Source organism: Pterocles gutturalis, unplaced genomic scaffold, assembly GCF_000699245.1.
Source record: "Pterocles gutturalis isolate BGI_N339 unplaced genomic scaffold, ASM69924v1 scaffold32981, whole genome shotgun sequence".
NCBI classification, from domain to species: Eukaryota; Metazoa; Chordata; class Aves; order Pterocliformes; family Pteroclidae; genus Pterocles; species Pterocles gutturalis.
The window spans coordinates 639-26,540 of NW_010098966.1; the positions used below are offsets into that span (position 1 = coordinate 639).

The following is a 25,902-nucleotide window of genomic DNA, read 5'->3' on the forward strand; positions in this document are numbered from 1 at the left end:
AAACAGAGGTGGTGATAAGAGGGAAGAATGTGAAGAAAGACCAAGGAACGCTGCAGATTTCAGTGAAAACGCATACATAAACTGCTGCCACAGGAAGAGTGTGTTCAGGCACTGGGGAGTTTAGGAGGATTAGCAAGGGCAGGACACCAACTTGCCTAAAATAGCAGTGTTGAATTAGAAGAGGAAGGAGGAGCAGAGAAGGAAGGGGAGTCACAGTCCAAGTTCCATTATTTTTTAAGTCCATCTAATTTCAGCATGGGCTTAGAAGACCAAAACAAAACCTCCAACGGATTCTTCCATCTAGGAATTAATGTTTTGAAGCAAGATCGGTTTTTCTGTCTTTGGCAGATCTCCTTGCTGTCCCACTTTTTTCTCCCATTCTAATGTTTAATTGACTTCAGCAGAGATAATCTATTGCTAGTTCCTTGCCAGTAACTTCATGGGGTCTGAGCTTCTTCCAGTCATCTCTTGCTCCTATTTAAAATATTTTAGCTGGAAAGCTTACGCAACTGCATTTCAGAGACAACCATTTTGCAACAAGATTCCATCTGGTCAACATTAGGTCCACTAACCATGGTTGGAGTGAAAAATAATCTTGCCTTCATGTTGAGGCTGTACAACTTTAGTTAAAGATGATTTGGAGTGGGATAACCTGCCACTAATGAGCATCAGCACTGACAGCAGGAAAACTAGCTTTTAAGAATCTTCATGTTAAGGCTGTACTTTAGTTAAAGATGATTTGGAGTGGGATAACCTGCCACTAATGAGCATCAGCACTGACAGCAGGAAAACTAGCTTTTAAGAATCTAAATTTCAAAGCACACTTGTTGGCAGTCTGGTGCTCACTTTCTGTTTCTTGGGAAGATTTGAGTGTTTCTCCAAAATCACACTAGTCTTTGGAGAAATGGTAGATTTTTCGGAGTTTCCAGGCTTCGGGAAGGACATAGATGAAGTACCTATATATGGAAAGAAAATTTAAATGATGGGAAACTGAATGGTTTAAATATCACACAGTGCTATTGCTAGCCCTACTGCTAAGTGGAGTTATTTGATGAACAAACAGGTCATAATATCCATGGAGAAGACCTAAAGGATACTCCTGGCCGACACAAGGATGAGGCGATACCTCTTATGTCCCCCAAAATCATGCTGACAAACTTGTGGGAAAAAAGTTTCATTTCTCCGATTGTACGTGAGTTGATGAAGCACAAGAAGCCAGGGAGGTGAAATATATATGTGAACCCAATAGGATTTCCATGACACTGTGCAGAATGAGAAAATGGCCATAATCCTCTGCCTTGCAACTTTCACTTTCCCTTTCTTAAAAAACTTATCACTCACGAGTAGGAGTTGCAGAGAACAACTCCTCTGCAGGCAGCATAAGAGAGGCAGCAGTCTACGTGCACAACTCCAAAGAAGAGCAAAGTCCTTATACTGAGAGAATTTCACCTAAGCTGTAAGCTTGTCCTCCCAAACTACAGGGCTTGGTTAACAACCTGTAAGTAATGATGATTTCTCCAGGTCTTCTTGCATTTTAAGGAGTATCCTCTCCTGCTCCAAGGCTTCTATGTACTTGGAATAGGACCAGGAAGCCTGCAAGAACCATTAAAAACCATCAGCCTCCTGATCATGCCACCGGTAGTTCCTGGTCCATTTCAACAGTGAGTCAAAAAAAATATTTCTATTATATCCCTGTCATTGAATAATCACAATTATCAAGAAGTTTTGTCATGACAATACTGGAATAATGGGAAAAATAGTATTGCTGGAAATAAGGAGATCTCAAAACACCATGAAATGCAATTTAAGCAAGTTTGACAGATATGATGTCTACATTCATTTATTCTCCATCCCTGGTTTGAGTCCTGTCCTCTCTCCTTTCGTATTCAAAACCTAAATACAGCAGACTTTCCCCTTCCAAAATATCAAAATATTTCATGCTATTGAGGACTTGATTTTATTTCCTTGTGACATTGTTCCAGTGTGTCCTTTCTCAAATCACTGAAGGTCTCATTAGCCTCCGAGTTCTTTCTGCCCACCCTCTCCAGCAGAGTGCTGCTACCACCTGGGGATCTTGTCCTTTCCTTTTCTGAGGAACAAATGTTGCTCCTTACATTACAACAACCACGGTTCAGGTTCCATGTAAATTTTAGGTCACTCTCACAAATCAGTATGGGAACTGTACTTTTATTTGGCCTTTTTTTTTCCTTCCAGGCTGAGAACTTTGGGGCCAATTTGTAATTTCATGACTCAGTAAGAAGAACTTCTAGCATCTTCCTGTAGCAGAAAGGGGCTTGGAGAAGAAACTGCTCTGTAAAAGATTATTGCTCTTTCTGCAGTTACCTGCCTCTTCTTGAGGGCTTAGGCATATGATATGGATATACTGGCTCACCCAACTCATGTTTGTTTTTTTTTTTTAAAGAGGTATGAGCAAATGTTAAAAGGTCCATTTAAGGGATGAGTGTGAGCTTAGCTATGCAGTTTGCACTGTGGCTTCATATTTTGAGGTTATTTCAGATTGCTTGTTCCTGTGTTCTGCTCATTGCTGACATGATGCCATGAGAAGAGCTCTATGGAATACAAGCAGTGTCTGGAGTGTGATTTACTCCTGCAGCGCATGACAAAGCTGTGATTATGTCATTGCACAGATCCCCCATTGTGTCATGGCAGTGTCAACTCAGCTGTGAATGATCCCTTGATATGCCCAAGCTGGCACGTCTGTTCTTCCTGTTTCTCCAGTGAAATGACTGTTACCTTTTCACTTTGATGCATCATGAGAGTTGTTCTGGAAGAGGTACTAAAGAGCTATTTTCTGTCAAATTTGCTATCCAAATACCTAGATTTCCTGAATGAGTTCAGCTTCGTTTTTGACATGTGAGCATAAACCAAATTATTTCAGGATATGAATTTCACAAGTAATGAAAAGCTTCTTATTCCAGAATTGAACTTCCTTTTCTTCAATTTATCTTTAAATAAAGATTCTTTTTAAACCTATACACCTAAAGAGCTTACTATGTTGTTAGCTATTAATGTTACTTAGAACCTAAATTTAAAAAAAAGAAAAGACCATCACCTGTAAGGTAAACTTCTCTTGAGTGATGATATCTCTAGCAACATGTTTGTTTTTCACCTGCCACCCATATCCATCTGATAATGGTGCTGGTCCTCTCTCCACACCAATCTCGTCTACCAAAGCTCTGCTTGACAGACTGGTGAGTTTTGTCCCCGCTTCTTTACCCTGTCAATAACAAGAACTCATAATTAGATGTGAACAATAGTTACTGAGCTACAGTAAAAGTGAAGTCTGAGGAAGCAAAAACTGTCATTGTAAATGGGATAGTGTCATATGCAGTAATGTTTTGTAATGCCCACTTTCGTAATTCATCACGTTAGGCATAATAAAAAACAGCAGAAGATGCTGGTTTTTTAAAGCATTTATTTGTCCTGATCAAGGTTTTCTGCCTTGATCTGCAACATAACATATTTTAAGGACAGGGAGGCCATCATGACTCTCTATTTGGCCTCAGGTATAAATGTAGAATATATGATTTCTCATTATTAATTCCAGCTTGGTCCAGTAGCTGTGAATGAACTGCAGTATATGTGTTAGGAACACAGGCAATCTCATTTAAAACATTTACAGTGAAGGACAAGGCATTGTAGCCCTTGGTGAACTGCTCTGATGATTAACTAGTTGTCATTTTCATGTTGTTTTAGTATTTTACTAAGGCTGCATGCACATTTGCACATTTTGTCTGATGATCCCAAAACCCTTTATGAACATTAATCAATGTTCATATTTAACCCCACATAATTAAACCCATAACATCCCCATTAGGCAAGTAATATAACTCTCCCATGTTGTAAATGAGAAATAGTAAAAAAAAGAGAAGTCAAATCTTTTCCCAAAGTCACTCAGAAAGTCCCTGAAAGGTCCAGAAAGGGATCAGAATATCCTGTTTCCTTGCTCCCAAGGTGCGTTTTCCTTCCTCATCATCCCCACTGTCCTATGGACATCTATAAGGGTGACTTTTGGGTATAGAAGTGCCCCAGCAGTGTGGTGTTCGTCTTCTCTCCAGAAGGCTTACTAACTTCTGTGGCGCACTCACTTGAAGGAACAGGGATGCCAAAGCAAATACAGAAACAGTGTGTATGCTAATATACTACAGTTTATGTTTGCTTGCTTTCTCAATGTGAATAAATTAAATGAGGTCTTTAATAGTGACTTCTCATAATAAATCAGGCAATGTTATGGCAATGTCATATCCCATGACATTACACACTTACTAGCAAACAAGCTTCCTGCTAAGAAGCTTAGAGAGATGAGGGAAACATGGGCAAGGAAAAGGAATGCTTATGGTTTTACCTTTCTCTGCAAAGGGCATGGAAGAAGTAAGTACAGATTTATGGTGTAACTTAAAACTATTTTGTACACTCGAAAGCAAAAAATCCAAAATCTATTTTGGAGGTAAAATGCAATTGTGTATACAACAAATTACAAATACTGGCATGGAGGCAGTCTGATATTTTTGAAAGAAGGTGGCATGTGCATCTAGCAGTCAACAAAGGAGCAGATCCACAGATGGGCCAAAGACGAGCCCATATAGCTGTGCCACACTGAGGGCAAATATGTGAAAAGTGAGAAGCAAACCATGCTCTCCCAAGGCAAACAAGTATTTCAGCTCAATACTGAAGCAATCACATTATGCTGAATGTTCGAGCTTACTTCACCCTGTACCTACCCATCCCTGCCTCCCAGACTCTAGCTTAAAAGAGGTCTCTGCATTGTAGGGTGCTTGCATGGTGTCCCTTGCTGGCAACTCCTCCCCTGCACTGAGTCCATTGCCAGGAAGCCTTCGGTAGGATTTGCCAAAAAATAGCAAATGGGCACACACAAAAAATATTGACATAGTCAAATAATACCAAGTCATGCATCATTGTCCAGTGAAAGCCTCTTTGTCTGCCTGTTTTTTCCGTTATACTACAGAAAAATCCAACTCTTATCCGACCAGTTCAGCAAGTGAGGTGAGCCCAGGCAGACTGGGCAACCCAACAAATCTGTGAGAAGGGAGAAAGTAAAATTCCTCCCCAGGACCGTGATTGTTCTGTTTGACATAAACCCAAAATGTACACTGATTTGGGGGCGGGAGGGGGAGAATATATAAGTGTATAACCCTTTTCTAACCCTTGGCAGAGCTTTCCTCTCCTTCAACCTGAGCATGGGGGGGGCAGAGGAGCATAGGCATAATTTTAAATGTCAAGCGATCATCACCTTCTACAAGCTGTCAAGTGAACCTGCTATGGCTTATGTTGGATGAACCTTATCAGTATCCTTAAGGGATCTTGAATCATTTGAATAGTTATGTTGTCCCTAAGGGGACAGAAATCTCTGGCAAGTGAACAGGGAGTGGCAAATTCTTTAAACGATAATAGAGGGGGGAAAAGGGTTTCAAAACCTTATCTGTTCCACCTATTCTTGCAAGAGATGTTGAAGGGTAACTGGTTTATTGATAGTTTTTAGTGAGAAGAATAGTCTGCAAACTGTTTACTGAACTGCGTTCTCTGCCTGTCGCTTTCTAAAATTTCTTACCCTATTTCCCAGCTTAGAAGGGTAACTCACCTTGCCCATTTGTTCCCCATAAAAGCTAGGCTTTTGCCCTCCTGCCCAAGACTTACTCTTTACTTCCTTGATCTTAATCAGAAATCTTATAGACAGGCAACAAACAGATGGAAAAAATAAGTTTGTGAAAACGTAAAAGTGCATTACTATGAAATATTGCGTTCTTGTGCTATAAGTATTGCCAATGGCCTTGCCAGATATATCTGTATGGAGGCAACATGCTTAGGAGAAAGGAACATGAGTGCTTGGATTTTAGATTTCACTTGACATTGGTGTGTGGCCTCGAGTAACGCTTCACTGGTCCTCAATTTTCATGTGTCTAAAAGAGGATGACAATGTGTACATGTTCTTACGGGCATATATGGCTTTATCTGTCCAGGTACTCATGTGGTTCTCATCACGAGTAATAGCTCAACACGTGTGTACATGGTATTTAAAATATGTAAAGGTCTTTTAATGCTTCTTGTGATATTTTGCAAGTCCAATAATTTCTCTGCCCTTAAAGGAATGTTCTCTTCTCAAAGCTGGCCAAACAATTATATTTTGTAAAAAATAAACTTTTGCAAAGCCTATAATCAATAGGAAAAAAAACCATTATATTTTAATAATAAAATTCCAAGAAAAACAATTTTACAAGCAAGCATTCCACTGTAGAGGTCACAGTTCTGTTAATGCACTGAAACTGTCTGGAAACTCATTGTGAACAGTGTAACAATTTCACTGTCAAAGCTGAGAAACAGTCAAGAAAAGAAAAAGGCTCTACAAGCCAATTAGCACGTAAATAGTTTCAAAAATAATGTGCAGACTTTTCAAATACTCTGTCTGAAAAGTAGGTATGAAATCTGGTTTGGTTTTGTTTTGCTTTCAATAGTGACCGAGGACTGTAAATTCTGAAACAGGACAGTACATACTGAAAGTGCAGTTACCCATTGTACACATGGACCGTACATAGATTTCTTTTTTTTATTCAGCCGTCTTTTTCACTCTTCTCTTGACAAAAAAAAAAAAAAAAATTGACTAAAATACATTTGCCTCTCTGCTTAATGAAAGGAGTATTCCATTGAGTCATCTGCTTCAAGTTAAACATATGTATGTGCATTGGCAGGATTGGGAACTAATCGCCCTAGGACCGGGTTGCATGTAAAGCTTGAATTCTAAAAAAAAATATTTCGGTAGCTTTGGATCAGGCTGAGAAGGGGATATCTGAATTCATGTATGTTTGTTCATGAAGGAGGTTTTGTGCAGTTCGTCAGCCATCACCTGGTACTTTCTGAGCCTTACCTCTACTGTTTTGCCTTCCTTCTTTCGCATCTTTTTTCCCTTTTTTCTCTCCAGGGCAAGCAGAATTTTGTCACTAGCCAAATTGCTTCGAAACTTACAGAATTTTGCCCAAAATTTAAACAGAAGAGCAAAAATAGTCATCTGCACAGAAAGAAAAGAAAGTCAGGCTTGACTCTGTTAAGAAAGCAGAGCTGACTGTAAAATAAAATGTAGTTTACCATGAGAATGAAATAACTATTTCTTTTTGAATACACAGCCTTGTTCCTCCCACGTACTGTGTCCTGACATTTCAGCCCAGCTTTGCTCGGCACATGCTTTTCATCAGTGTGTTTATTACTGGTGAGAAATCTTCCTAAAACACAGTTAAAAGGCACTTTCTTTTTTTTATATTTCCCTAAACAATTGTTTGCATTAATGAAAACATCCATCATTTTTTACAAGTATTCCTGATAAAATATACACCAGTAGAATTACTTTTGCACCGCTGTTCTGCTCAAGTATTTAAAATATTCAGTTCATTAGGGAGAGGGGGCTTTTTCCCTCCTTAAGAGAAAGGAAATACTTTTTTGCCTCTGGAAAGGCTCTTAAACCACATTACAGATCTATGAGCAAATCTTGGATAATTTTTAAATGATATAATCTCTCACAGGGTCTTTTTTTGAACTAGAATAAGAAAAACAATTTTAGAAAAGCAAACAGAGGGGCTCAGTGAATTCTGTTGCTGCACGTACTAAGGCTCACATTTTTCAATTTATTTTGGTGTTTAATTCTCATTGAGAAACTTGGCTTCAAAGGAGCCGAGCACGTTCGTCACCTCACTGCTTCTGACTCAACAGACTTGAAAGTGACATGGGAGTCACTGTCGTGTTCCAGTCACAGCTTTTTGGCCAAGTTCTTCCCTTGGTTTTGTGCCACATTTCTGGAGTTCGCTGGGTTTTACACAGGCTGAAATGAGACTTCTTATTTGTCCTAGTGCCTCTATGAACTCTTTTCTCTGACAAACTGTTCATCTTTTTGTAATCCAAACACTTTACTGACTCACAGTTGATGTTTAAAGGTGCTGATGGCAACTTTATAGGAAAAGAAGAGGAACAAACTTTCCTGGGTGTAGAAGATAAGTCAGAGAAGACAGTAACAAGGAATAAGAAGATACTAAGTCTGTAATAAAGGTTCATGAATTGCTCTTCAGTCTGATTAGTACAAAGATCAGAGAGAGAATTGTCTACAGGCATTTAATACAGACTTTCTGTAATAAAGGGAAAGGCATTCGGTAAGTTGTCTTTGTGCTTTACTCACATCTGCTTTTTTTTTCAGAAACTACAAAAACGACAAACTTTCCAACTACAAATTATTTCTCTGACATTAACCAAGTCGTAAAGAACAAGCGATTAAAAACATAGACAGAAGTGGTTTCTACTGCCAGAATTCCTAACACAGACCTGGAGAACACCTTTCCAGGATCTGCTGTCAGAGCTTGTCTGGTTTATTCAGCAGTCGGTATCTGAAGGCTCTCTGTCTTCTCCACCATACTCTCTTGGTTGAAATGCATGGCTATAGTGTTCTCCTTCATGCCCAGGCTTATGTGTGGAGGCCAAATCATCAGATAAGTAATAAATCCTGTCCTTAAAATCAGGCACACAGACTCTAGCTAGTTCTGTTACAGAGATTCTCCCAGTTTCTTACCTGTGCTTCTCTGAAAATGTAAGGTCCTAGTTCTTTCCTGCGCTCCAGAATCTTCTTCGCTTGTTCGGTTGGGATGTCAATCTGCAAAGCCGGAGGTACGGCGGAATTAATAAAGCAGTCAATAATAGCTGTGATCTTTTTCTGGACTGTGGCATCGTCACAATGAGAATGGCACAAGTCCTGAAAGATGAAAAATAGCATTTTCAGTCAATGGAGAGAGAGAGACGCAAGACCCTTTACAGGGGCCCAGTGATCAAAGAGTTATAGTCATACAAAAATAATTATACAGTAGATTTCTTCAGTATGTAGAACAGAATTCTTATAGCAAATGTGCACGGTCAAAGACATAGTTAAGACATGAGTGGGGCTTCTGGTTTGCAAATGCGGATACATAGCAATCATTGCTTTTAGGTGCTAATCTCTGCCTGCGCACGCTGATGGAACGGGGTGGTTTTTATCCTGCATTCAGTCCAAGTACTTCACTGGCAAATAGGAGGCATTTCTGAAAAGAGAAACACACCTACGGGTGTGAAATTCACTGATTTTCACCATGAGCCTGCTATGACTAGAATAGTCATGGTAACTAAAAGACAAAGAAATATTCTGAATACTCCAAGAAAAGAGGGGAACTATTTAAAGGGTACAAGGTATTATGACTAGGAATGTTGGCACAAGAGGGGACAATTTCAGCTACCAGCACAATCTTCCCTTCTTTGAAATCTTCTAGTTTCCCCCATTCATTAAGATTTTCTAGTTTCCCAAAACCTCAGTGTTTGAAATAATTCTGTGCAGAACAGAATATGAAACAAATGTGAACTTACAAGGGTGAGATCTCAAAGAAACACTGGGGGTTTTCTACTTTTTTTAATGTGATCCTATTGTTCCTGTAAAACCTGTTATCACTGTGTTTTCACACTCTGATGATGCTACCGTTGGATTTCGACAGGGAGGAAAATAATTCAAAGAACTTCCTTCAAATGCTTTGAAACATGAACTTTCCATCTATCCATAAACAGCAAGAAATTTCTACAACACTAGGAGATTATCACATATATCTAGTAAAGACACAATGAGCACCCTAGAGAATTTTCAGGAAGGGAGCTCTCTAAATGAAGAATTTGCATTTAGTTTTGGTGTAGGAGGCTGGATATTTACTTTGCAAAGAAATTAAAAACAGGGCTTTTAACCAGAAATGTGGTATGTGAAAGAGCTGGTTTGTTTTATTATGAATACTTTTTAGTTTTGTGAAGGAAAAAAAAAAAAAAGGAATTATAACCACTACAGTGAAGAAAGTAAGGCAATACAAAAACATATTCAATATATCCTAAGAATATATTGTGGCTTCCTTTGCTCATCTAGCATAGAAGAAAAGGCAGAGAGCTGGAGTAAGAGGGAAGACAGACAAACCATATGATATGAAGAGGGATGAGACATGAACATAGAGGAACAGATGGAAATGATCCACAGAATTATATTTCTTCATTTTATTAAAAAAAAAAAAAAAGTTGTTTTTTTTTTTTTTGATTGTCCCAAGATGTGCTGCCAACCCAATGGGTTACGAGGAGCAATGCAGTCATTGACTCCTAAAGGGAGATCTGTCTAAACTGATGGCATGATAGGGCTCAGACAATACAAGTATGCATTGTGCAAAGTGCTGCCCACGTCTTTGGCAGCATTCCTCCAGTTCAGCCTGACCTACAACACTCCTACTGCTCCAGCCCTTTGCTTCTATAAAGAGCATCAGCTGCCAACCGTGACAAATCGCATGCATGTAGAAATATGGTCAGATTGTACTTTTTCTTGATAAGAAGACAAATAAAATTAACATAAATGAAGGAGAGGGGGTGGGATGTAAAATAATGAAGGCTTTCTTCAGAGAGCAGATCCACAAAGAAAACAGTCTAAACTACACTCCACATTAATTTGCAGGAATTTCCATGTCCTCCACAATGTAGCAATGAAGAGTCACAAATCTGAAAAAATATCAAATATTTTGAGAAGGATTTATATCATGGAACTTCAGGTGCCTTCACGTCACGTTTCTAGTCTAAGCTGGTCTCTCTGTAACCAAGAGAGAGCAGCAGCCCCAGGGAGCGTTTCAGACAATGATTCCTTGCTTGGGGGTCAGAGTCTCTGTTAGGAGGGGAGATGGTTCCCTGCAAACAGGGGAGCTTCAGCTTCTAAAGCAGACCCCACATTCAAATGTATGAAATTAAACAGTGGAAAAACACCCAGATGCCTGCAGCAGGAGCTGCAAGTGCCACTGCAGCGTCAGCTGTGTTTACCTCCTAATTTCCGAGCATGTTAGCTAACCTGCCGTGCACACACGGGCTGTGTTCAGGAGCCCAGGAGAGCCTCTGCACTCCGGTAGCACTTTTGCATCAGCAATATCCCAGAGGAATGAGGAACAAGTGACAGATCCGTGGTGCCCCTCCATTCAGTCCAGGTTACTACTAGGAAGCTGCAGTGGGATTTAAAGGCTCCCTCCAGTGTTTTCCCATTGTGTTTCACCCCACACAGCAGCAATTTCACACAGGGGCATGTATTTGGGAGAGAGACAATCCCTGCTGACCATGCCCATCACGTTTCACCTTGGCCACATGCTCAGCTGCCGTCAAATGTGACCGTATGGGGTGCAGGAGGGCTGGGGTCTGTGTTGTCCCTGTAAGCTTTTTGGGTAGGTACTGTCTTTACGTCTGTACATTTGATTGAATTTTAAAGTTTTCTCTGATTTTTGAGGGATTACCAAATCCAGCAATAATCTTAGTATTTAACAGTATGTAACTATAAAGACAGAATTAACCCTTTAGTGCTTGCATATTTTCTGCTGCTCTGCAGATGTATACCGAAATCTGGGCAGTAGCTGGTTAGTAGCATCCCTTCAGAGACTCAGAAGAATGTAACAGTTTGAAGAAGCATTAAGAAATACAGGGATAAAACAGACAAGTTACCCTTAAGAAGAGAGGATTTTCCTCAAAGAAAAAAAAAAGCAGTTAAACAGTGAAAGAGGTTTTACTATGAAATGCCTTGAAATATTCTTGTTAAAATTCTCCTGGTATGCAGTAATGGATGCATTTGCTTACAAATTGAGTGATATTCCCCTTGTTCCATTTTACCACCATACCTTGTACTTCTGTACCTCTTGCCAAAAGAGCACGCCGTTCTCCAGCAGATCTCCTTTCAGTGACACAAAGCGTTTAAACTGATTCGCTGTCACTGGATTCAGCAGCGCCTTGCGGAAAGCAATTATTTCACTCGATGAAGAGACCCACTTTTTGTCCACATGCTGTCAAAAGGAGAAATAAAAGCACCAAATAAAATTTGTTTCAAAAAGCAATAACAAAGGCATTAGTTAGCATAAACTGTCTGATTCTTATCTGTGCACTGACCCTAACTTTCAGTAGTTTATGAGTTTATGAGATGGATACAATAGAATGTGGCAAGGCTTCATTTCTTTCTTTCCTTTTTTCTTTTTTCTTTTTTTTTTTTTTTTTTTCCAGTTTGGTTTGGGCAACATTTTTTTGGAAGACATGATGGGAGAGGAAATGACTGACAATGATTTAGACCATATGACTACATACTATAAAGTATGGAAACAGCTATTGTTATTGATTATGGCAACAGGCTACTTTTCTAGAGAACAGTTTGAGTTTTGTGCAAACAAACAACAAAGAAAAAGGAACAGACAAACCGCATAGCTTAAAGTTGTAAAATGCTTCTGACAGGGATCTCACCAACAAAATGAGCTTTGAAATGTGTTGCCATGCTCAGCAACAGAAGCCAGAGGGTTTGCTCTCTGTGGAATAAAGCTACCAATAGTAAAATAGAATTTAAAGTCTTTGAGACGGTTTGGAAATCCTGATGCTGCAAAGCACGGAGCAGTAGGCAGCCAGGAAAGGGTGAAGAACAGAAAGATGGCTTGTGCAGGGACAGTCTGTTTGAAATGAAGTTCAGGCTGGCCTGCCTTCCTGAACAAACAGTTCTTGTGCTGTCACTGAGGAGCAAGCCAAACAACCCTCCTTTGTTATCAGATGGATGAATGAAAACGATCTTCTAACAGTGGTAGAAAACTCTTGCAGTCATAGCATCATAGAAGTCCTGGAGGGATGGAGTGCTGTTCGATGGTCAGCGTGGGACAGAAGTATTTTCAGTTGCTGCAGGCAGTCCTGGAAATCTAACCTGATTCTAAGCAGAAAGTCTTTCTGCAACTTCTCTTCAAAGCAGGGGTTGTGCTTAGTGTCCTGCCACAGAGCCTGCCGGGGATGAGAGCCGACCCTTGCCAGAGGGTGGGTGCTGGTTGCCTAAAGGGTCCTGTGGCTAAAACAAGGTTGGCTCAACTTGGACAGTAAGGTGGCATCTTCTCAGCCCTCCTCCAATTCTCCAAACATGTTCTATCCCCTGCGACCAGGATTTAGGCAACTTTTGGGAGAAATTATTTCTGGGGCATATTTATGAAGGGAAGAGCAGAATGTTGCTCCCACCCCATACTAATATACGAACGCTGCTTATTTTATGGGTCAAAAACTTTGAAGCAGAACATGGAAAATAACCATCTTCCTGACAAACAGACAAAGGGAAAACTCAGTTAACAGAACCCACATGCACTTTGGATCCCCTTTGAGCTAATGGTTTGCATGGGTAATTGCTGACCGGGTCTCCAGTTTGATTTCAACAGACAATAAAAGTTCAACTGAATAAATGTACACAACTTGTATGTTGGCAATCACAAAGAGTTCACTGCTCTTCAAGAGGAAAAAACTGGCAAACATCTGATGAAATGTATTATTACAAAGGTTTAAGATGTTTAAAATTGATATTATCTCAGTGCTGTAAGATTAAAATACAATTCTAAATGAAACAGATACTGTGAGATATGATTAAACCTGCCCACTCCACTGCATACTTCACATTCCCTTTTGTGTCTGCACGTAATCCACTTGCAATAATAAATAAACTACCAGATGCTGGAATGAACAGCTTGTCCCAATAAGTCCACTGCATGCAAAATACAGATAAATGTGAATTAGAGGTACAATACGAGTTTGAGGAGGGTTAAGAGTGCTCCAAAGCCCAGGACAAGAGACCTGTTTTTTTCAAGTATGACCTCTCCAGCCAGAAAGAGAGAGAAATTTACCGTGAACATCCAGCAGGGAGCTAAATTCACCAGTAACGTGAGTAATCAGTCCACAGTGGCCAGTGCAATCATGCCTGCTTTTGGCAGCATTACATTTGGGCCATTACATTACATTACATTACACTGGCAGCAGAGAAATTGTGAAGGATTTGCAAGGTCGAAACAGAAAAGACAGTGAAACTGCAGACACAAGAGACACAGTAAACTTCACTTGCCTTCCACATCCTAGGTGTCTTCTCCTGTTTTTGGTGTGAAAGATCCTCAGTTACACCCCTTATCTACGATTGAACAAAAGATTATCATTGTATTTTTTCTTCTTGTTTCATGTTCAGCCCTCTAATGATTGAGACCACAGTGGCAGAATGATTGATATATCTTCATTTGGATCCTTATATCTGAAACGTGTGGACCATCAGCTATAAATGAGCACCTGCTCATTAACACTGGGGAGTTGGACAAGACAAGAGGCCATGGCAGTCAAACTGTGCTCTTCCACTGGTTCACTTTACCCATAACCTTCTGGGTGACTTACATTGGGAACAGATTTTGGGCCATAACTTTTTTTTTTTTTTTTTGTATGAAACATTTTAGTTCCATTGGACAGCTATATCAGAAATACAGGCTTGATCCTGCAGCTTCTTTGTAGCAAAAACACACCTCAAATCAAGGGCAGATTTTCTGCATAAGGACTACATAGCATGCCCACAGTGTTTGGTCACTGTGAAATATGAAGCCAAGCGGAGAATGTCATCTGGTTTCATTTCTTCTAAAATATGTTCTTCAAAGGACCTTTTCATCCTCTGAATTTGCAGTAAGAAAGAGAAAAGAGCAGTCAGACATAAATGGAGTTAGGAAAAGACTAAAAGCTCATTAGAAGTCTGTATTTCCTGCAAACTGTTTATTAGAGTTGAATGCAGCGTTTTCCAAACTGGGTGGGGGGCTCCTCTCCCTGCCAGCACAGTGCAGCAGGTGCAAGAAGAGCCATGAGCTACCTTCCAGACCTGCAAGCAGCTTGGTCTTGTGCCACGGCTCATAAAGGAGGTAGAGTTCAGCTAAAAAAAGGGCAAAGGGTTAGGAAATTTTGCTTTAACTTGATCATTACTAAAATTACAATTTGCCTATCAGAACCTACAGTCTTCCAATTGCTTAGTGCTCTAATGGAAAGGATCCGGTTCAACACTTCTGACAACACTCCTGACATCCTTCTTGGTGTTAAAAAGATCATTGAGAACAAGTTCTATGAATCAGTGCAGTTTACCGATCAAGCCTCTGCTTGGTGGAGCTGTCAAATTTCAGAGCTTTTGTAGAAGTGCAAAAAACCCGAGTTTTTTGGATCTGTCACCCGCAGGATGACCTCTCCGCACAGCTCCCAGGCACCGAGGCACTCTCATGGAAGGTGGACGTGAACTCTGTCCATTTCTTTCTAAGGAGCCAGCAGGAGTGAAAGGCTTCTCATTCCCAGTTTCCTGGCAACTTTCTGAAGCAGCCAATTGGAAACAAGGCTCGTAGCAGTTAACCTCCCCTCTCAGCAGAATTTCACAAGCCCTGGAGTCATTTCTGCAGGCACTGCAGCTCCAGATGGGAGAGTATGGACAGCGTCAGAGAGAGAGGGAGAATACAGCGTGGGAAGCCCACTCATTTGCTTGTGTTCTTGTCCCCTTGGGCAAATCCTTTACACAAAGCAGCATTTCTCCTGTGTGCAAGCGTATGGCTAGGGCAGAATGGCGTGTGGAGAGCGCAGCACTGCAGCAAAGGTTCGTTTACTCCCCTGGCAGCCTGGCTGGCAGCAGAGCTAACATTAGCTCCTTCAGATGTAGGATCTAACAATAATACTGTCAGGCAGACTGAGCCTTCAGAGGAGCTGCCTTCACAGTTATCAAGCTAAATGCTTCAACCTGTACATGCTAGAATGTCTCTTTCAATGTAAACTGAATGTGAGTTGTGGGCTGCTTTTCCTCTGAACCATTTTATCCCAAGGGTAAGTTATTAGCCAAACAAAAAACAATGCCTGGATGTGCTGCTGATGTTAAAAAATTACCTTTGCTCGTTCCTCTGCCCCGTGGTGCTCATCTGCCAGGAACAATGGCAGCCATTGTTCTTCTAATCTCTTCTGGACGCATTGCTGAATTTCTAGCAGAACCGCTGCCGAAAGTTTATCGTGAAGGATTTGTCCCCATCCTCCACCTGCACGCATTAGCTAAGCAATCCAAATACAATAACACATGACATAAACTTTTGTGTATACCCAAAGTCCTTTATCTCTCTACATCCTTGATTTAGCAAAGCATGAGCTTAACCATAAGCAAAGCATTTAATGCATGCTTACCCAAGGCTCACATGTACTTTTCATAAAAGGGAACAGATTACATTTGTCCCTACCTATAATAGAATACAGACTCCGGCAAATAATACCCCAGCTTGACCGAGTAAATTTCCTAAGTATCAAGATATATCAGAGTACCACGGCTCAGACTCGCTGTCTGTGGCTTTACTGACATACTAAAATAGAAAGCTGGAACAAGTCACTCTTCCTGAAAGCCATTTTTACACTTTTTCTGAGCTGTGTTGTGCATGCTCTGGCTGCGGCCTCAGATCAAGATTTAAGAGAGATGTTCTGTAAGGACAGGGGGAGGAAGAGCCTGAACAGGAAGGAGGGGACACCCACAACTAGAACAAAAGCAGATTTCTGGCCAAAAATATAGGTAAGATTTGAGGAGGTAGCCTGGGGCAAAGGTGGAGTAAAACAGCTTGTTTATGGACTTTTATCTCCGTCACATTCGGTGTGATTGCTCTTTATGAACGGTTTTGTAACTGGTACCTGTTCTTGTTGTTCTCTGGTAGCTGGGCTGTTGGGTCCAAAGAAGTATTTTTTGTTTAAGTACTTGTTTTTAATGTCCTTAGATTTTTCCTCCCTTTTTTCTTCATCCTTGTGGCGCATCTTTCTGAACTGTTCAATATCTAGCCAGCACGTGAGATCCATGCTACAAACAAATTTAAACAGAATGTTATTTCAATCCTGAGTTAATTTCATCAACATTCTGTGGAGTTATTAGTTTAACCACAAGCCACCAAAGTGTTCAAGTCCTAAATACCAGGTCAGATGGGACTGACATTTTATGTCGTTTTTTCTTTGCTAGTACCATCTGGTGAGACCATGGCACTTGCTGAACAGGCAGATCAAACACACGTCTTAGGGATCTCATTTAGGGTCCCTCGAAGGAGTAACCTCCTCAGTGTGCTGCTGCTACCTCCAGCAGGGACGGTGAGCCAGAGCCATAGTGCCAGAGCTCACAGAGAGAATGAAAAATGAAACAGATGAGAAGCTGAAGCAGTACTGCAGGCTGGGAGCCACCGAGACAAATCGACACCCCGTGTTCTGCCTCCTTGTCCTATCGCCTGAGGAAGGAGCAGGGGTGACAGCTGGATGGCCAGCCCCAGAAATCACCCTTCCTACCCTCTGTGAAGTGCTAGAGCTTGTCAGTCAGCCCACAGTCAAGCAGACAAAAACAATTCACAGTCAATTTTGTTTCTAGGGCTTTTTGTGGGCTGCCTTTTAATAAATTACTGATTCTACTACTTATTTCATTATTCATGGTAAGTGACAAATAATCTCCACATGCAATTCTTGATCTAGATATTGTTCATAATCCTTTGAGTGTATACTATCCGTTTAAGTTTGTTTTAATGGGACATATATTGTTCTGTAAGCCAGAGGACAGAATAAGTGACATATACATACCTACAATTTCAGTTTAATTTATATGACTGTTTTCTGGTAGTATCTTATTAGCTGAAGTTTTGTGAGCGCTTTAATGAGGACATTCACTCTATTTGCAGCAGGAAATATGAAAGATTAAATTCAGACAAATCTGTTTCTCTTTTCCATTCGGTTAGTAACTGGCTTTTGCAAAGCATTAGTCTATGAGTAAAACTTTCAAAAGCATCTGTCTGATTTAAGAACAGATGTCCCCCTTTCAAAAGTCTTTCGAGACCCTTATAGACCTATGTTCTACTGAGACTGAAGTTCTTTCATTTGCTGCTTCATCACAATGTGAATAAATTCACCCAAACACAAGCAGTCCAAGTTACTGTGGTTTATGGAGTTACTCCTTTGCATCCACCTATGACAACCAATAAAATATGTCCATCTTATTAAAAAAAGCAAAGTGTATAATCTTAAAGTATGTTAGGTTAAACCATTTACAGTGGTGGCTTATTCCAGTGTAGTCTGCTTTTTTCTTTCAACAGATCAGGAGCACGTGCACAGCCAGTCTCGCAAGACTAACAAGTGGTAACGCACTAACCCAGAGTAACAGAAATTTTCCTGCAATTATGTGAACGTATCCTATATATTTAATGAAATATTGATTCATGGAACTTTGTTTAGATTCTTACCAGAATTTGTGCTCAGGTACTCAGCAGCCTGTCCTGCCTGAAACTTAGATCATTTACAATTGGGCAATAGGAGAGCCATAAATTTTGATCAAGAGGCAAATGACATATTTGCTGGTTTTTGCTGAAATTTTCCAGACTGCATTAGTTCTAGGATCCCTTAAGATTATAGTACCGTTAAGCAATGTTACTACAGCATGGTGGCTGGACTTCAGAGTTACAAGATCTGGACCCAGCTTTAACTGTTTCCTGAGTCTTTTCCAAATGTTTTTCTTCATTATAACTTTTTATAAAATAATATTTCTCCATAATTTAAACATTTATCTGCCTGGCTTTCTCACTTAAGACGGGACTTCTCTGTGACTAACAGAGAGGCAGGAGGTCCCAGAGGGGATTTAGGGTACCTGTCCAGGACCCCATCCTAGCCAGTGACCTGTTCTCTGTCAGTTCCTGCCATTTCCCCGGTTAGAGAGGAACTCTAGACCAGTGGTCTCCAAGTGGGGTGTGCGCACCCCAGGGGGTGTGCGAGATGGAAGCAGGAAGAAAATAGAACATCAGTAGCACAAGTATGTAATTTTTTAAAATGAATATACATATATTGAGGGTGCATGCTGAAAAATGTTTTACTGATGGGGGGTGCACAATCAAAAAGGTTTGGAGACCACTGGTCTGGACAACTAACTGAGAAATCACTTGACCGTAGACACCCACAGCATAAGAATCTCTGTCTGAACTCATTCCCGACAGCCTTTTTGTAGTCAATGGGCACAAATAGCCATCTTTATGAATGATTCACCCAAACTCATTTTAGATGTTACCTTCAGAATTACACAATTGTGTCCAGAATTGTGTATTTCTCTCTCTGACTACAAAGGAAACCTATGATGATAAGCAGAAGTGATGACATTGAGTCTTGGCCGGAGGAAACCTGCACTGGGTTCCTGTGCATCCCTGGACACTTTTGAAGAAGTTGACCCATACCCAAGCTAAAATTATAGCAGTGCTTGACAAGAAGCCAGAGGCAGTATGCAAAGCATCAGCTCATGGGAACCCAGGTCAAAGGAAGGAAGCAGCAATTTAAGGACTTTGTAGCAGTTACTTAAAAAGTATATTTACCTTTTCCTAAAACAGGTCAGAGATTAGTGTGGGGCTTGGGGAAGAAAAAATAAAGGTGGCAAACTCACCTTATACAAATGGGCTCACTTTTTCAAAAACCCTGCATAAACTGTATCTGCTGTGAGCTGGTATTTAATTCTGTTCAGATCACTGCAAACACAAAGCTGCGGTTGCTCTCACACTGTGAGAATAATGTGGCTGTCTCCTATTTGTACGTTTTTACAACATCCAGCTTTAATTTTTAAAATGTACTAAATTGAATCTGTACTTAAAAAGAGAAATTTTTACTCATTATATGCTAATTGGTCTACTCAAGGGTTTGCCACTAATCAAAGTGGAAAGTGAAAGCAGAACTCTAATACAAACATGTTATGACAGGAGAACTTTTACCCCAAGAATGTTAAGACAATTCAGTTGTCTGAACTGAATGTGTATTTCATAAATATACAAACATATTTTTTTTTAAAAAAAGACTAAAATCTGTGAACATTTAGATAGCCAAGATCCTCAGCAGAGATTTCTTCTGAACTTAGAAATGGGTAAAATAATAATAACGAAGAAACCTACCCAGCAGAGTGCTCATTAAGAAAAGCCCAGAACTGTTCTAACTTCTCTTTGTCATGGATCAGGTCAGATAGAATAGGACCCGACAATTCTTTGGGAACTTGACGCAAGTGCTGATCTTCTTTGAGAGCATCAGGGCAGGATGGCAGACCAAGGTCAGCAACAGTACTCTGAAGGAAGAAATTATTTCACTTGCATAACTACATTTTTCATCTCCATATTTTGCTTAGTCTAATAATCCTTGCATATAGATACCTTCTGTCTCTGTAGAGCAGCCTTTTGATTGCTGAGAAAATAAATTGAGTTAAGGCTCTGGCTCTTAGCTTTAGTTTTATGTTTGCTTTAAACACAGCAGTGTGTGCAGGTTTTGTAATCAAATAAGCCGGTATATACCTGTCATTTACTTGAAATGGAGGTACTTACTCAAAATTAAGGGCCCAAAATACAGTGTTTAGTGGAAACTGTCTCATTGACTCCAATCGTACAATGGGCTGATGTTGATGTAACTGACAAAAGACCTGTATTGGTAATTAACACAATGGCTGTCAATCATTCCCCAAAATGAATGGTAGACATCGGACTACTTGCTTTTCCAACCTGGCATGTAGTCAGTCTTTCATTGCTGATACTCAAAGTGTTAACCCTCTCTGATAGAAAGAGTTTGTTTTTGTTAGTAGGTACTTGTCTTACCTCATCCTTCTTGGAACCACTCTCTTGATGCAAAGCCTGGAGCTTTCTAAAGTACACGGAGTCCAGCTGTCGAGTTTCTTCCACCAACTCCACCTAATAAAAATAATATCTTATGTCATCCCTACAGCACACATTATAGAAAGATGGAGAACTGGATTGGCACCTTGCCAGTGACAGTGGATAGAAAAGACTACATTTGCCAGTAATGAGACTGATGTTTAGAAGACACTGGAAGTCACATCCTTGTGACAAACGATTCAATTAAAAGCTTTTTTTTAAAAAAAGTTTTGGATCTGCATAGGATCACATGTAGATTTCTACAGAACACCACTAAATAATGTAATTATATCCTTAAAAAAGAACTTTGTATTAAAAAAATGCTAAATTCTAATGTGTATAGAATATATCATGTATATTGTGTCAGACTTACCTTATATGTCAAAGTGAGAAGCAGAAAAACAGGTCTTAAAACTATGACTCTCAGTGGGAAATGTCAAAAAGATAGAGTGCCACAGATTTCCAGAAATTGAAATCTAAGACAAGAAAGATGCCGTAACATCTGAACAAGGAAGGTCGAAAGCTTTTAGACTTTCAGTCTTGTCCCCTACCTTAGTTTTCTACCAGGTGATGCCTTAAAATAATAAATTGTGCTTGATTAGAATTCATGAAGTATTGGTATTTTTTAAATAAATTAGAAGCCTTATGCATGTAGCTAGATCCGTTCTCCATGTTGTATGCAGACAATCAGTAACGGGTGTCCCTCTCGGCTGACTAAACCATTTAAATGCAGGTTTTATGGTATTTAGCAAAATTGAGGCAATTCCTTATACTGATTAGCACACCTATGACAAAGATTAGAAAGCAGTGGTCTTATTATGCAAGAGTTTATGTGCACGAGAGAAAAGAGAGGTTTTAGATTTAGATTATTACGCTTTTGTCTAAATGTGAATACCACACTAATCACCGTGTTATCTGAATGCCTGCAGGCTCCATGTAACTCTATTCCACTGTTATAAAGTGCTTTTGGGTATTCTTTCCTTTAAAAGAAAACGTAGTTTAAAGTAAATAGGAAAATAATTCAGAACATTTTTCATAAAGTTTAAACAGAAAGCAGATAGAGGCAGGATGAGAGTCAACAATAAAAAGGAAGTCCCCCGTTTTCGTGTTTTGTTGAAAGAGAAAAATGTAGATACATACTGACCATGTCCCGAATAAACAGTTTTGGACTCACCTAGTTCTTGAGAAAGTGTCTTGTTTCATTATGGGCCAAATATATCCTGCTGTATGGTAGAACGAAGGGGAAGAGTAGAGCCAGGGACCGAACAAAATTCAAAGCAGACCTTGTGTTTGTGCTGGGAAGGAGTGTGTCCAAGCATCAGCCTGCGCCTAGTACAAAGAGCCTCCGGTGCCTCCGAGAACAGGTCGGTTTATGTCTGTGTATTATAACTCTTCACAAACACATGTATTGTGCACTCAAAAGGATTTCATCCTGGTTTTTCATGCTCTGATTAAGATGTTTGTGTTATTAGGACACTGAGAAGTCTGCATGTATCTACGCTTGCGAAGCAAAGCATCATCTAAACAGAAAGGGCGATCGATTATCCCTCGGTTAACTCCAGGAGGTATAAACTGACACACTCATTAACTAACCTAAAACAAAAGTTTATAGTTTCAGTTCTTTCTTCAGAGGAATTCTGCTGCTAGAAGTGGTGTAAACACTGTATTCAGAGCGTGCTCAAAAGCAGAGCCCTTTTTATACAAAAATGATGTGTAAAAATACTCGGCTGAGTCGGTGACTTGACTCAGTGAGGACTGGCAATAGGTACTAGACAATTAGTATTGATAACACACATGGAAAATAGACATTTACGAAAGACTGTAAAACTAGTCTGATAGAAAATAAATAAAATTTCATGTTAATGAAAGCATCAATCAATTACACGGTGTTCTGCAGGTCATAAACAATTATAGATGAAATAGCTTAGAAAAAATAATTTGTCTGAAAGCTTAGAAAAGATGCTGAAAAGCAAAGCAAATATTTTACAGATGTGTTTGGATTAGCATATTTCATTTTAGTAAGTTTTCTTCAATGTTCAAACTTTCAAAGTTTCTTAAGGAAATTGATTTATCAGATGATGAGAGGGAAGCTCCCCTTGTGAATTAATTAGAAGGTAGAAAATCAAAAATAAAGAAATAAATCACTTTCATAATGGGGTGGGGTTCCTACTGGGGTCTCACAGGGATCTGCACTGAGATTGTTTTTTTAAACATTCAAAAATTATCTAGAGAAGGAGGTGAGTCAGGAGACAGCAAAGTTTGCAAAATGATTCCACAGAGCAAAAAAAAATGAAATTGACTGTGAAGAGCTGCAGGGTTTCAGGACACTTTAGTGTCTGCGTGATAAAAGGGCAGCTGAATTCAGTGACAATAAACATTAAGTCATTCCAGTGAGCTCCAAATGAGGGCTTTCCATTAGCTGTTATTACTTAGTAGAGAGATCTTGGAATCATTGCCGATGGCTATTAGCTTACGTCTTGCACATCCACTCAAAGTTCACCAGGTGTCAAAAGGCAATTAGAATCAATTAGGAAAGGAACAAAGAGCAAAACCGAAAAAATGATTCTGCCACTGAATAATCCTTAGCGCATCCAGATCTTGAGTACTGCTTGCGTCTCATCAAAAGAATGTGAAATAACAGGTACCGAGGGGTGACAAGTGTGACAAAGGTATGGAACACCTTCTGTAAGAGAGAGGTCGGGTAGTCTAGGGTTCTTGAGTTTCAAGACAACAGAAACATGTAAAAGCACAACAGCACTGGGAATATGACAAGATAACCATTGTTCGCTGTTTGTCGTGACAGTGAGGCACCGGGTGAAATTATCAGGGAGGGGTTTGCAAATAAACCAAGATAAACATTTTTTTTCTCCTGTTGCGTGATTAAACCATGGAAACCACTGCTACAGGGAGGCTGAAGATATAAAATCACTCAGACACATTTAGATAAACCCCTGGTGAAAAAAAAAAAAACAACTTATCAAAGACTATTAAACACAAAAATGTGGATAAGACCTCTGCTTCAGGCACCTCCTCAGTGCTGAAGCTGGCAACACTGCTGTATGGTTTTTGCTGTTCTTGTACTCTATTCTTAAGTGTTTAACACTGGCCACCACCTCATAGGCTTAGAAGACCATTCTCAATTTTGTACGTAGGTATCTGTTCTCCTAGGTGCTCATACATGCTTGCACGATGCAGTAACAGAAATACACTGTACTACAAAACGTCCACCAAAGGTTTTCAAAATGTTTTGCAGGAGGCAATGCATGCATGTTCTCAGTACATGCTGACAGAAGCATCAGCAGTAAGTGATGGTGTGTCCTGTAAAAAAGGAGGTGCTTCATCTTAAGGTCACCGTGGAGAAAAACAGGAACAAGGAGTAGCTTTCTGCCCTCCGATTCCTGATTCTCCACTGTAGGTTTCTCCTTCCATATCCAAGAGAGAGATGTTAAAGACTTGAAATTAAAAGTTTGACCTGCAGCTGGTAGCTTGTAGTTAAGTTTACAAAGAGCAGAGAGCCACATCATCCACCACTGCCTCCACCATTTCTTGTTCTTATTTGTCAAAAGCAGAGTAAGGATCGCAGCCGTCTCCTCTGACCTGCACGAGGCTGCTCAGTTCAAGCCCTCAGAGGCTTTCTGGGATTAGAACTGAGTACACCACTGAGAAACCTACTTCAGGAAGCCTGCAGGGCACATTTAGCCCTTACACAGCAGGGCAGCTATCTAAGAAGTGTTTGGGGCAAATACAGCTGGGTCACGGTCCTGGTTTCAGCTGGGACACACCGCATGGAAATGGAAATATCACATTTCCTCTTATGCTAAGCAGTAGCTACACTTTAGTTCTAAACACCAAGAAATACTTGATACTATTAATATCAACCTACCATCACTGTGCTGACACTGTAGAATCACATCTTATTTTATGCTTATCATTCAAAACATAGAAAGCTTGTGGGCAATCCATCATAAGAAAATTACTTTCTGATCAATGGCAAGATTGCAGAAACGTGACGCTTCCTGAGTGAGTTCCTCCCTAATTCACAGATCAAGGGGTCTATGAAGCCTGCATCTTCCTTTTGGATGGGAAGTCTGCTGTCCATGGGAAGTTCAGGCTACTCCACACATCAGCACAGAAAGGAGTGGGTGAGCAAAACATCCCATAATACTTCTCCCTTCCTGACTATGTAATAGGGTTGTGTATGAAGGCTTTTGTCATTTTCTTCCCTGACATAAGAATTTTTCACAGTATAATCCAGGTGAGTTACCTTTCCATAAGTGCATTTGTCTGCTTCCACCATCTTCTTCCACGGTTCTAGCAGAACAGTGAGGATATATTCTTCTGCTGGGTCAAAAAGATCCTCAAATGCTGGGTCGATTCTCTGATAAATCATGTTTTTCTTACTCTGACGAAGTCCAATGTCCATACTGGCAGATGGGGCAATGTAAGTTGCATAAAGGAACTACAATAAAACAGAAGATAACGATTTCTTAGCTATCATCCATTTCCATGCTCACAGTCCATGGAAGAAGAGAATTAATGCATATCTGTGCCCCACTGCCCTGCTGTATATTCTGAATGTGAATGTAATTAAACTTGCCTTGTTTTTACCAATATTACTATTTTGTCCAAAATTCAGTTATTGCCCTAACTGACCTCTCTGCCATTTTTACTCCTGCTCGTTACAATGGTTAGATCACAAAATAATGCTTGATGTGATCTTTGCCTGGAGATATTTGGCTGATTCTTAGTTAGATTCAGATAACCACAGTCATTGCAGCAACTGCACTCTTCCTGAAGTCACATTGTTGTTTTGCAGAATATGTGCTGGGCCAGCTTGTGGAAGAGTCTTGCTTCTTCTGAACAGAAAGCAATTTATTAATTGAAGGTTAAAATTAATGAAAAATTATAAGATTTCATTCAGTCTGGAGATTCTCTTGCACCGTTCTTCGACATTGATTAGACTCCGCCATGGTACAGGATCCCTAACAGGAAATGCCACTGCACAACTGAGCTCTAAATCGTTACGAAAGTAAGGATTACAGTATGCTTTTTTTATGAAGCACAGAGTTTTCCATTCAACATGCACAAATAGAAGAAAGCTGAACCTGGAGAATGTTTTCTTCTCACTAGCAGCTCATTCTTGAAGCACAGAGTATTTTTTTATTTATTTCAAAGGATTTTTTTTTTCCAAATAGTCCCCCACGTCAAATTCTTGTTTTTTAGAAGTTTTAGAAATTGCTATGAAGAACAACATTGAAAACTCAGAGAAAAACACTTTCTTCCAGAAATATCTTGGAGAAGATATTCCAGGATATCTTTCTAATACATCACAATTCTGACCGCAGCTTGGAACTCAAGTGAAAAG

The 25,902-nt window shown here is 40.0% G+C and overlaps 1 protein-coding gene across 1 annotated transcript in view; it reads right to left on the bottom strand.

The window, feature by feature from the left end:
• Nucleotides 1–846: 846 nt before the first annotated feature.
• Nucleotides 847–25,902, bottom strand: part of RGS22 (regulator of G-protein signaling 22) — a gene marked incomplete at its 3' end in the record, with an annotated part of 59,311 nt that continues 34,255 nt past the window's right edge. The window contains exons 14-25 of the mRNA XM_010074940.1: nucleotides 24,802–24,996; nucleotides 20,481–20,573; nucleotides 19,794–19,960; nucleotides 16,537–16,699; nucleotides 15,757–15,915; nucleotides 13,934–13,996; nucleotides 11,709–11,870; nucleotides 8,585–8,764; nucleotides 6,902–7,042; nucleotides 3,074–3,238; nucleotides 1,497–1,593; nucleotides 847–956 (exon numbers count right to left, since the gene is read on the bottom strand). Coding sequence (XP_010073242.1) covers nucleotides 847–956; nucleotides 1,497–1,593; nucleotides 3,074–3,238; nucleotides 6,902–7,042; nucleotides 8,585–8,764; nucleotides 11,709–11,870; nucleotides 13,934–13,996; nucleotides 15,757–15,915; nucleotides 16,537–16,699; nucleotides 19,794–19,960; nucleotides 20,481–20,573; nucleotides 24,802–24,996 — 1,695 coding nt within the window. The remainder of the gene's footprint in view (nucleotides 957–1,496; nucleotides 1,594–3,073; nucleotides 3,239–6,901; nucleotides 7,043–8,584; nucleotides 8,765–11,708; nucleotides 11,871–13,933; nucleotides 13,997–15,756; nucleotides 15,916–16,536; nucleotides 16,700–19,793; nucleotides 19,961–20,480; nucleotides 20,574–24,801; nucleotides 24,997–25,902) is intronic.